The 13010-nt window shown below is 41.8% G+C and overlaps 1 protein-coding gene across 1 annotated transcript in view; it reads left to right on the top strand.

Moving 5' to 3' along the window:
- Positions 1-7232: 7232 nt before the first annotated feature.
- The window catches only part of OIT3 (oncoprotein induced transcript 3), a 34767-nt gene continuing 28989 nt past the window's right edge, over positions 7233-13010 (top strand). The window contains exon 1 of the mRNA XM_049789151.1: positions 7233-7354. Within this exon, the coding sequence (XP_049645108.1) occupies positions 7294-7354 (61 nt within the window). The 5' untranslated portion in view covers positions 7233-7293. The remainder of the gene's footprint in view (positions 7355-13010) is intronic.

Here is a 13010-nt window from a genome sequence, read left to right as displayed (position 1 = left end):
GAGTGTCTCATTCTTTATAAGCCAAGACAAAAGCCCCCAAAGAAGCCAGCAACACATAAAATTTTTCAGTGAATCCAGGTGAGAAAGCTAGAATTTTTTTTAAACTTTATTGATTGATTGGCTTTTGGGCCACAGCCAGCAGCACTCAGGAGTTACTCCTGGCTCTGTCCTCAGAAATCGCCTCTGGCAGGCCGGGGCACCTTATGGGATGCCAGGAATCAAATGGGGTCCCTCCCAGTCAGCCACATGCAAGGCAAACACCTCACAGCTGTACAATATCTCCAGCCCCAGGAAACTAAAAGTTTTATTCAAATACCTTTTATGCAGTGAATCTCTGTTCCAAGAAATGGCTTTTTTTTTTTTTAAACCAAGAATTTTTTTTCTATTTTTTAAAGTAATGTTGCATTATAAGTTTTATTCAAGCTGGCGCGGTGGCGCTAGAGGTAAGGTGTCTGCCTTGCCAGCACTAGCCTGGGACGGACCAAGGTTCGATCCCTCGGCATCCCATATGGTTCCCCAAGCCAGGAGTAACCCCTGAGCGTTACTGGGTGTGCCCCCCCCCAAAAAAAAGTTTCACTCAAGTTCATTACACGTTTCAGGTATTCAGTATTACAGAGCTATATCTGTGTCTGCTACATACATGAAGTTTAACACTAAAGGTTCAGTTGTAACCTTCACCAATAGTCAACTCCATGCACCCAATTAACCCACTCTTCTTCCTTCCCTACTAGCAACCCTGAGTCTAAAAATTACTGTTTCGGGCCCGGCGAGATAGCACAGCGGCGTTTGCCTTGCAAGCAGCCGATCCAGGACCAAAGGTGGTTGGTTCGAATCCCGGTGTCCCATATGGTCCTCCGTGCCTACCAGGAGCTATTTCTGAGCAGACAGCCAGGAGTAACCCCTGAGCAATGCCGGGTGTGGCCCAAAAAAAAAAACAAACAAAAAAATTACTGTTTCATGGGCTGGAACAATAGCATGGCAGAGAGGGCATTTGCCCTGCACGCAGCCTACCCGGCCGGGTTCAATCCCCCAGCATCCTATATGCTCCCTTGAGCTCACCAGGAGTGATTCTTGAGCCAAGAGTAACACATGAGCACCACCAGGTGTGGCCTCAAAACCAAAAAAGTTAAAGTTTCTGTTTCTTTGCTTTTTTATGTACTACATACAATTGAAGTCATGCACTATCTTTCTTCATCTGACTAACTTTTCAAACATAATACCCTTCTAGGGTCTCACCTTCATTACTGCTGAGTAATATTTCATTTGTGTGTGTGTGTGTCTGTATGTGTGTGTTCTGCAACTTCTGTATCTGATCATCAATAGAGGGCATAAAGGTTGTGTTCAACCTGTTGTAAATAATGCTTTCATCAACATCAGGGTGCTTAGAGCTCTTTGAATTGGAGTTCTTCAAGCAAATGTCGAGAAGTAGGTCAACTGGAGCTTCTGAAATTGTTACTTTCAATGCTTTGCAGAATCTCCACACTGCTCTACATAACACTCACACCCATTTGTCCCACCAGTGTGCTGGGCTTCCCTCCATCTCCCCACAGCCTTGTCATTACTTGTGGCTTATCTTTTAGACAACAGCCATTCTCCCTGGAGTGAGGGGAAATCAAGCATAGCTGTTTGATTGGCATTTTTGTAGTCAAAATTAATGAATCTCTTCTTGTGCTTCTCGGTCATCTCTGTCTTCGATAGAAAATGTCTCTTGGGGCCAGAGAAATAGAAATAGCATAGTGGTAGGACATTTGCCTTGCACATAGCCAATCCAGGACCGACAGTGGTTTGAATCCCAGCATACCATATGGTCACCTGTGCCTGCCAAGAGCAATTTCTGAGCATAGAGCCAGAAGTAACCCCTGAGCACCACCAAGTGTGACCCAAAAACAACAACAACAACAACAAAAAAAAAATATATATATATATATATATTCAGAAAAAGTGTCTCTTAGCAGACCACTACCCCCTTTTTTTTTTAACAGAGCTGTTTGCTTTCTGATGTTGATGTTGGGTGTTATGAGTTCTTTATCCATTTGGGGTTTAACCCTTTCGTGTCTATAGCAGATGAACATATTCTACCTGAACTTTAGTTGGATTTTTATCTTGTTAATCATTTCCTTTACTATACAGAAGCTTTTTAGTTTAACATAACCTCATTGGTTTTTGTTTGTGGTTTTTATTTTGGTTTTGGTTTTTGTTTGGAGTTTTTATTTTTGTTTTTGTTTTTAGATTTTTGGTCCACACAGCAGCACTTGGAGTTACTCCTGGCTCTGCACTCAGAAATTACCCTGACGATGCTCAGGGGACCTTATGGGATGCTGGGGATGGAACATGGGTCAGTGGCATGCAAGGCTAGCTCCCTACCCACTGTGCTATTGTTCCAGCCCTTCATTGGTTTATTTTTGCTTCTGTTTTCTTAATATCAAGGTATCAAGGTCCAAATATATCTGACACCTATATTGAGAAGTCTGAATTTTCTTCTGGGTATCTAATCATTTCAGGTTGTATGTGTAACTTGTTCATTTCTGTTGAAGTGATTTTTTTATGATAGCATGAGCCCATATGTTATGAAACAACATGTTATTCATTCTTCCTGAATGTCAGATGATCAGTATTTTCCTAATTTTCCAGAGCCACTGGCAGTTAAATTATCTTTACAATCATGATAAAGACAGTAAAGAAAATGGAATGATGGCTTTTTTTTTTTTAATCAAGGGACAAAAAAAAAACAAAAACACTTTTTATCAGACTTCCTGGATTTCCCAATGACGTCTTCTGGACTCTAAATTATGTATTGTTTAAGAGTAAATATTCAAGAGTAAAATTTAAGAATAATATTTAAGAGTAAGAATTTCCCAGGGCTGGAGAAATAACATAGTGGGTAGGGCATTTGCCTTGCATAGGCCAACCCAAGTTTGATCCTCAGTATCTCATGTGGTACCCCGAAACTGCCAGGAGTGATTCCTGAGCTCAGAGCCAGGAGTAGCCCCTGAGCACAGCAAGGTGTGGCCCAAAAATAAAAACAAATTTGTACATTTTCAATTTTTAATGCTCACTGAGACAGCAAATATGCTGTGTACACCACAGAGCAAAAGACCTGTATTCAAATTGCATTTGGGGCAGTGCAGCTTACAGCAGCCTCCCACAGACACCCCCACACCCCTAAGACAAGGGGAAGGTATATACATGTATAATACTCTCATGATTTTCACTCAAATAATACCTATCTGGTCTGCAAAATTTTAGTAAGCTCCCTTGTAGATTTTTGTTGTTGCTGGTTCTGGGCCACACCTGGCAGTGCTCAGGAGTTACTATGGGCTCTGCCTTCAAAAACCCCTCCTGGCAGGCTCGGGGGACCATATGGGATGCCAGGGATGAAACTCAGGCTACATGCAAGACAAACACCCAATACACTATTCATCACTCTAGCCCCTTAACTTGCATCTTTGAAGTTGGTTTTCTCCCAGGTATCCTTACGCCTCTTTCCCTGTGTGATCACAAACTCCTCTATTTCAGCAATCATTTCTATAGAAATGGTTTATTCTAAAGTAGTTTATTCTAGCTCAAATCATCACTGAGCAGCAAACCGGCTTATATAACCACCTGCTAAGTGATCTTTATTCCCACTGGACATTTAACTGCCTTCCATGAATGCTCCGTCAAGCTAATTTTGTTTTTCAGTAGCACATAGAAAGAAAAAAACAACATAAGCATTTCAGAGGAAACTAAATTTACTATTAAATTTAATATTGAATGTGGGAGAAGAGAAAATAAAAGAAATCTTTAGAAGCAGTCAAGGACATTGATGGCAGAAAATGTGTCCTGGTGAAGAGTGTTGGACATTATATGACTGAAACTCAATCAACTTTGTAACTGAAAAAAAAAAAACAACAACAACACAATTGTATAAGAACTATCTTGTAAACCACAGTATTTAAATAAAGTAATTTTTAAAACTCTTTTAAATATCCAGAATTTGATATGACTATGGTTTCTTTCAGGTGAAAGATAACCAGGTTTCTTTCACAAATGGTATGCTGGGGTGTTGGAGGTGTGGGGAGGGGCCATTATAAATTAAAAGTAATTTGGGGCCGGAGAGATAGCATGGAGGTAAGGTATTTGCCTTGCATACAAAAGGTCAGTGGTTTGAATCCCGGCAACCCACATGGTCCCCCGAGCCTTCCAGGAGCCATTTCTGAGCTCAGAGCTAGGAGTAATCCCTGAGGAGCACTGCCGGGTGTGACCCAAAAACCAAAAGAAAAAAAAAGTAATTTAGACATAACCAGTTGTATAGAATGGATCTTGTTGGAATCCTGGCTCAAACCAACAAGGCCAAGAAAAAAGACATTAAAGACATTATTGTAATAATGCCCAGAGACAATAGAGATGAGGAGGACTGGAAGGACAGGCTCACGATATGAAGCTTAGCACTAAGAGTGGTGAGTGCAGTTAGAGAAATAACTACACTAACACCTATCATGACAATAAGTGAGAGAAGTAGAATGCCTGTCTCAAATACAGGCAGGGGGTGGAGGAGGAAGAAGATGGAGGGCATTGGTGGTTGGAATGTTGCACTGGTGAATGGGGGGATATTCTTTTTGTTACTGAAACCCAACTACAAATATGTTTGAAATCATGGTGCTTAAATAAAAATATTTTTAAAAAATGTTACAGATTTTTAGGTAAAAAATAAAGATTTATAAATATGGAATAGGTATTAGGTGAAACTGATGAATTATGACTAGTTTTTCACAGTTTAATAATAACATATGGGCTGAGAAAAGAGCCCAAGTGTAGACATTATACCTAATATATGCCAGGCCCTGAGTAAGAACCCCTGACACCACATAGCCCTCTAAATCCTATTCGGAGTGGCCCCTATTTTAAAAGCAATGACATTAAAGTAATATCGGGATTAAGCACTTGTCTATGCAGCCAACCCTGATTCTATCACTGGCACTAGATACGGTCCCCTGAGTACCATCAGTAATAAGCCCTAAGCATGGCCAATTATGCCACTGCAAAAGAAGTCATAAATAACATGATTTTTTTAATGAGACTGAAGCAATAGTTTAGGGGGCAAGATGTTTGCTTTGCATACACCTGGTCAATGGTCGATTCCCAGTATCCCATACTGTTCCCCCGAATACCAAGAGTGATCCGTAAGCACAGAGCCAGGAGTAGTAGCCCCTGAGCATTGTCAGGTATCGCCCCAAAGCTAAAAAGAGAGAGACAGAAATATAGGTTAGGAATGCATACTGATGTAAATGAAATAAGGCTGACAAAAATGTTAATTATTGCAAGATATATTATTACATTATTATCTGTTCTAAATTTCAAGTGTATTTAAATTTTTTCATCAGAAAAGGTCAAAATGACAGAGCAGGTCAACTAAAAAGGGAAAAAATAGGAATGGGGGTGGGGGGGGGAACCATCCTACCATCTGATCAGGCTGTTTACAGAACAAAAGGGTTATCTGGTGGCAGACCTTGACCCTGGTAGTCCATCCTGGCACAAAACTGGTTTTATCTTGGCCTCACATCCTCTGTTTTTCTATAACACATTTGAAGTGCTCAGCTGGCTTCTTAAGCAGGAAATTGCAAGAGATTTTTTTGTCAGTGCTTTGCAGCACTATTGTATAATGTGCCGGCTCCTTGGTCCCAGATCTACCCATTACTGCCAGTGAAAATGCACCAGAACAGCCAATGGTCAAACCCCGTGAAGACCAGTCTGCAATCAAGCTCCCAACTTGAGATCATTGGGAACCCCTCATGCTGGACCATCAAATCTTTGCTTTTAAGGACTCCTTTTTCCTTAGTCGCCATGAAAATCCAACCTTGGCCCTAGCCCCTTGTAAACACTAATATTTTATTGAACTTAAGCCCTTAGAGGAAAGAGATCACATTCACTAGATCAGGAATAAAAGGGGTTTTTTTAGTGTTAAAAGATTTCGAAGGCACGTTTTAAGGCTCTTCCTAAAAAACAATATGACCATTTTCTTTTCCCAGCCACTAGAAAATTCATATTCAAGAGAAGAAAAGTAGATGAGAAAAAATAAAAGATTGATAGAAATCTTAAAACCATCAGATCAAGATAATAGTAGGAGAAAATTATTTTGGTTCTTAATGTAGCATTTAAACATAATGTTAGGTATTTGGTATAGAAATCCATTGAATCTGGGGCCAGAGCAATAGCACAGCGGTAGGGCATTTGCCTTGCATGTGGTTGACCCAGGACAGACCCAGGTTTGATCCTAGGCATCCCATATGATTCCCCAAGCCTGCCAGAAGTGATTTTTGAGCGCAGAGCCAGGAGTAATCCCTAGGCACTGCTAGGTGTGTGCCCAAAACAAAACAAAATTCATTTAATCTGACGTTAAAGAACAAACTCAAATTTTTTCCTGAGCCCTTTTCTTGTCCTTTGTCCTTCCCATCGCCTTCAGAAACACTCCCTGCTTTCTCACTTTTCCCTGTAACAGAAACTAGAAGACCTTTGTCTTGTCTTTTCAGTGTTGTTCATAATTGGATTATCATTTGACTCATTTCCCCTTATCACAGTGTGAGAATTGGAGAATAACTAACACAAAAGCATTTTAAGGTCTTGGGAAGTGAAACATGACTGAGAAACTCTAAAATATGAGCTGTTTTTGCCTTGGTTTAATTATTTGGAGTTTGTTTGCTTTAAAAGCACAACTTAAATATTAGGCATTTAAATAATAGGCATTTCTTTAGGCTATTTTGAGGACAAAGTCCATAAAAGAAAAATCCAACTTGGACTTCAATGTGAGGCGAGAATACTGCTCCCCACCAGGCTACTCTTGTTTTGTGCTTTTGTCAACCCCAAGATGCTGCTGCTTAATGCCCCAGATGAACAAACTGGCTTCATCCCAGCCTCACAGAATAGGCCAAGCACCATGGCCACATCAGAAAATCAGTTCCTAGAAGTCACAAACAAGATTTTTGACATGAGGGATATTTCTGCTGGACTTAAGAGTTCCCTTCTCGATAAGCTGTTGGAGTCTCATGGCAGGGAATTCTGAGAGGGAACAATGGGAGGATGAGGGACACTGAGGTATCTGCCCTGCGAGCTATCTGCCCTGCTGACAGAGGCAGTGACTGACTGTGAGGTCAAGGCTGGAGCAGTGGACATCTTATTCCACTTTGCATTTTCCTCTGATAAAAGACTGAAAAGTCTTTCTCCAGAAGACCCCACAGGCCTTTGGAAAAAAGAAGTCCAAGGAAGACGGGTAGTCAGAGGATTTCTTATGTCTGTCTCTGGTGGCTGGCTAGAAGGATGCCTCAGCTGTTGCCTCTTACCTGCCTCCTCCTCACAATCACACCTTTATCTTCAATGGGTAAGTCTTCTCTCAACTCCTTGGCACAAAATGCTTCTTCTCTAAGACGTTTTCTATGAGATACAGATTAAGTGCTATAGTTCTGTATCTTAAATACTGGTTCTTAAATACTAAATACTAAATCTTAAATACGGTAAGATTGTACCCAAAAAAAATGACCTATGCAGATAATATTCTCAGAGACTTTCTGTCTTGTTTCATTTGCCTAAGCAACAAAAATTTCCATGGATCTTCCATTTCCACCCGCTAAAATTTCTTAGATTATGTGTGAAAGGATTTCTAACCTTTGTGAATTCCAGGCCCTTTTAAGAGTTCCAGCTTTAAAAGCAAAAACACTTCATAAGAATGCTTTTTAGAGTTGAGGGTTTGACAGAGATGAGTTTTGTTTGTTTTAAGAGGAATGTTAAGAAACTAAATGGACCATCCCAAGGTCTGCTATGGGACTGCCTGCACCAAATTTCTTTGTCTTAATGTCTGAAAATAGGACTTTTTTTGCACAGACTGAATAAATATTAAACCATCTTACTCTTCAGCGTGGCACAAAACTGGCCAACAAGGCAAAGAAAAGTTTCCCATTTTGTTCCAAATACATTTTTTCCCTTCTCCAATAGAATTTTGAGTTCTCAGTGGAAGAAAGAGTGAGGGGGAGTAGCAGTGGAGAGAAACGTTCTTTTTGGCATTTTGATTAGTTCAGCATTTCGTTGACCCTGTTCTGTTTCTTTTGGGTGCCGGGTCTTTCTCTAGCACCTTTCGTTATTTATTTTTATAAATGAATGTTTTTTATTGCGATAAGAATGGCTTTCAAAGCTTGCCTCAAAGAGTAGTGAATGCAGTTAGGGTAGTGAACGGTTCATGGTGACAATGATAGTTGGAACTGACCACTCTGAACAAGAACTGGGTGCTGAAAGGGGAGAAAGTGCTAAGCATGGTACTCCTTTGTTAGCAATAGTGCCAACCACAGTGTTAAGGGGAAGGAGGAATAAAATGCCTGCCCCAGATCCAAGCAAGGGAGGGTGGACAAAAGGGAAACTGGGGTACTGGTGGCAGGAAATGTGCACTGGTAAAAGGTGGTGTGCATTCTATGACTAAAACTCAACATGAACAATTTTGTACCCTGGTGCTTAAATAAAATAATTATATGCTGGGGCCAGAGAGATAACACAGCTGTAGGCGTTACACTTCCAAGAGTGTAAGGCTATGTATTCTTGAAGCATATTTCTATTACATAATGTTACAGTGCCATTTGCCACATGCCATACCCCAAAAAGCCTGTGTCCCTCGACCATAATCCACAGGAACATCCAAGCCCAGTAACCAACCTGTCATCTTGGAAACTCCATTCTACAACCTGAGCCTAAGCATTTCTTCTTATTGGGCATCGTCTTTTCCCTGGATTTAGTTCTTTACATCCCATGAAGGCATGAGATCATCCAGTGTTTAATCTCTCTCTCTCTCTCTGACTGGCTTGATTTAGCTTCACCCCCTCCAACTTTATACACTGTTCCAATACGAGGCAGGATTTCAAGTTCTTTCGTCCCTGAGCTGTATTCAACTGTATAGAGATCACACATCTGGCACTGGGCACCAGGATTGTTTCCAGACCTTGGTTATCATAATAAGCTCTAGCATCTGAAATGCATTTAAAATAGGGTCCTGGGAGTATGGAGCGATAGCGCAGCAGTAGGTAGGGCATTTCCCTTGCATGCAGCTGACCCAGGACGGACCTGGGTTCAGTCCCTGGCACCATCCCACAATGTCACAATGTCCCCCAAGCCTGTCAGGAGCAACTTATTTTTTATTTATTTTTGTTTATTTATTTTTTTTTGGTTTTTTTTTTTTTTTTTTTTGGTTTTTGGGCCACACCCGGTGACGCTCAGGGGTTACTCCTGGCTATATGCGCTCAGAAGTCGCTCCTGACTTGGGGGACCATATGGGACGCCGGGGGATCGAACCGCGGTCCGTCTCCTTTTGGTTTTTTGGGCCACACCCATTTGATGCTCAGGGGTTACTCCTGGCTAAACGCTCAGAAATTGCCCCTGGCTTGGGGGGACCATATGGGACATCGGGGGATCGAACCTCGGTCCTTCCTTGGCTAGCGCTTGCAAGGCAGACACCTTACCTCTAGCACCACCTCACTGGCCCCCCAGGAGCAATTTCTAAGCACAGAGCCAAGAATAATCCCTGAGCACTGCCAGATTTAGCCCAAAAACAATAAATAAACAAACAAGTAATAGGGTCCTTCAGAGACATTGAAAACTCAATGGGATGGAAGATGCTGGACAGAATTTTGAAACAGAGAATTAGAGGTAAAAGCTAAGGGACTCTGAATAAATTATGGGCTTAGGTTGATAATGAGTCAACACCGCATTCCAACATATGTATTCCATAGTAGGGAAAAACTGGGTGTGGGTTTGGTGGGAATAATCATTCTCTTCTCAATTATTCTTTTTTTGGTTTTTTGGGGCCACACCGGTGACGCTCAGGGGATACTCCTGGCTATGTGCTCAGAAGTCGCTCCTGGCTTGGGGGACCATATGGGACGCCGGGGGATTGAACCGTGGTCCATCCAAGGCTAGCGCAGGCAAGGCAGACACCTTACCTCTAGCACCACTGCCCGGCCCCTCAATTATTCTTTAAATCTAAAACTGTTTACTTTTTTAAAGTTGTCTTAAAAAATGGGCTTTAGGTTAATTAAATAGCCTGTATCTGCTGCCAGTAACTAACCCAGTGCTGATTAAACAAGTCACTTTCCCCTCAAACCTCCATTCTCCTTTCTTCCCACCCCCATCTCTACCTTCTCATTCACTGCTCCTGACTCAGAGCTTTCCCACCAGCCAGAAGGACATTTGACTATTCCAGACCAAGGTAAAGGGAGATCTTTAAGGAAGGGATGCTTCTTTAGGGTGTCTTTACCTGAGAAAAATGGAGGAAAGAGGGAGAAATGGTAAGAAGGAAGGGAGGAATGAACGAACAAAGGAATGAAGGATGAGAGGGAGGGAGAAAGGAAGGAAGAAGAGGACAGGAAAAGAAAAGAAATGGAAGGAAGGAAGGAAGGAAGGAAGGAAGGAAGGAAGGAAGGAAGGAAGGAAGGAAGGAAGGAAGGAAGGAAGGAAGGAAGGAAGGAAGGAAGGAAGGAAGGAAGGAAGGGACACAGAATAGTCTCACTCATCTATGGGTTTTAAGAAAAATAGAAGACATTATTATAATAATACCCAGAGACAATAGAGGTGAGGGCTGGAACATCCGGCCCATGATATGAAGTTTACCACAAAGAGTGCAGAGTGCAGTTAGAGAAATAACTACACTGACAACTATCATGACAAAGGAGTAAGAGAAATAGAATGTGGGCAGGAACCCCACAGTGGTCTGTGAAACCACCTCTGAGCTGGAAGAGGTGCCTATGGGGCTTGTGGGGTGCAGTAAAGACAGTCAGTCCCATCAGAGCCATAATGCTCAGAGGCAGGACAGCTCTTCACGATTGGTGCTACGTCTTTGGGGGTTACTCTCCCAATAAAGAGAAAGCGTGGAAGGAAAGCTAACTTTTGCCAACTTTCTGGAGCCATATATTTAATGCCACATGCCGGCAGTGGCTGAATATTAAAAAGGTGATTACAGCCTTCAGGGCCAGCTGACGTGGAAGGATGGAAGGCTCCCCTGTTTGTACAGAGCTCCCTATAACAGGCAGGAAGTGAATGTTGACAAAGAGCCCAAGACATTTCTGTTATATTTAAGAAAATACTTTAGGAATCATAAAACAGTTGTTGAGGGATACTTCAAATTTTCTGTAAAAGCCATCAAAAGTTGATGACCTAACCAGTTCACTTATAAAATGAGAGCCAAGGAAATAGATCAAATATTTCAATGAACTTAGAAGCACCTATAAATTTGCATTGGAAATCTTGCTTCCTTGGGTGCAACCGCAGCTGGGAGAGCAGAGGAGGAATTTTTCCACCTCAAGAGGGGAAAGTGGGTATATTTGAGGACATTTCATCACAGGGAGGTTACTTCAGAGTGCAGCCCGAAGCTCAGCTGTGAAATCTCAAGGATATTTTGAAGGTCCTCTCAACTTGGTCCTTCAACTCTTCAAAGGCATGATTTCCAGAAAATACAATGTGCCTACTTAATTCTGTCCTGAGCTGTTGTACTGGCACCGGAGTGATAGTCTGAAATATAATCTGGAAGAAACTAAGCTATTTTCTAGATATAAAAATCTACAATTGGGGGTCCAGAGCAATAGCACAGTGCATAGGGCATTTGCCTTGCACACGGCCAACCTGGGTTCAAACCCTGGCATCCCATATGGTCTCCTGAAACTGCCAGGAGTAATTTCTGAGTGTAAAGTCAAGAGTGAACACTGAGTACCACCAGATGTGGTCTCTCAAAAAAAGTCTGTAATTGAAGAAACAAAGCAATAGTGTATAGTGTAGGACACTTGCCTTGTACGTGACTGATCCAGGTGTGATCCCCAGCATTTCATATCCCTGAGCCCTGCCAAGAGTAATCCCTGAGTGCAGAGCTAGAAGTAAGTCCTGAGCAATCACCAGATGTCACCACCCCTGCAAAAAAAAAAAAAAAAAAAGTATGTATTTTTTGATCTTTGACCATCCATATTTCATTTTTGTGCAACATTTGCCAAAATTAAATTTCTTACCCTTCAAAGGTGCCTGCCTTAATGTGATTATCCTCCCTATAGTCAATAAATCAGACTAAACTATGCAAAGAAGGAACATCCTCTCTGGTCAGTGCTCTTCTCTAGAAAATCTTGCATTTATGAATGCTTTGTAAGGACAGTTTGCCTATGTAATTCATTGTTCCCCTGAAAGCAAGAGAAGCAATTTAATATTGGGAACATTGATGTTTTTAATCGTGTGTGTGTGTGTGTGTGTGTGTGTGTGTGTGTGTGTGTGTTTGGGCCGCACTCAGCAGCATCCAGGGATTTCTCCAGGTGCTGCACTTAGGAATCACTTTTGGCAGGCTTGGGGGATGATATGGAATGCCAGGGATCAAAACCAGGTCAACCAAGTAGGCAAACACTCTCCCCACTGTGCTATCACTCTGGTCCAGTCATTAAATAGTCTAAGTGAGTTGTTTATCCACATCATGTCCACATCATTCATACATTAGAAAAGCCAGTTTGAGAGACTTGCCCTATGAGAAAAAGCAAAGCCAGAATCCACAGAGATGGTGATATTTTCACTTAACTGATGGAATGTGTACCACAATCAACTTGAGAAATGACTTTCATGACTCCTTGTCCTGAACAAGGTGTTTCAAAGCTGTTGATATTTGCTAATGGCGATGCCTTCTTTCTTTACAGTGGAATGAGCTGCACATGTTTATTATCATGTCAAACTGTCCGTTAGTGTAAAATTCCATCTCTGATCTTGCTTACAAATGACCATGCAAATACTTTTTCTTTTGGATTTTGGGTCATACCCGGCAGCACTCAGGGGCTATTCCTGGTTCTATGCTCAGAAATCACTCCTGGCAGGCTCGGGAGACCATCTGAGAAGCCGGGATTTGAACCACCGTCCTTCTGCATGCAAGGCAAACACCCTACTGCTGTGCTATCTCTCCAGCTCCAGCCATGTAAATACTTTTTGAAAGTTTTCTTTTATAATCTCTAGCCTGCAGGGTCAGAAAGATAGCACAGCAG

This window comes from Suncus etruscus, chromosome 15 (assembly GCF_024139225.1).
Source record: "Suncus etruscus isolate mSunEtr1 chromosome 15, mSunEtr1.pri.cur, whole genome shotgun sequence".
In the NCBI taxonomy this organism is placed as follows: domain Eukaryota; kingdom Metazoa; phylum Chordata; class Mammalia; order Eulipotyphla; family Soricidae; genus Suncus; species Suncus etruscus.
Note: the sequence above shows the minus strand (reverse complement) of the source record. Positions and strands in the feature narration are given on the sequence as shown.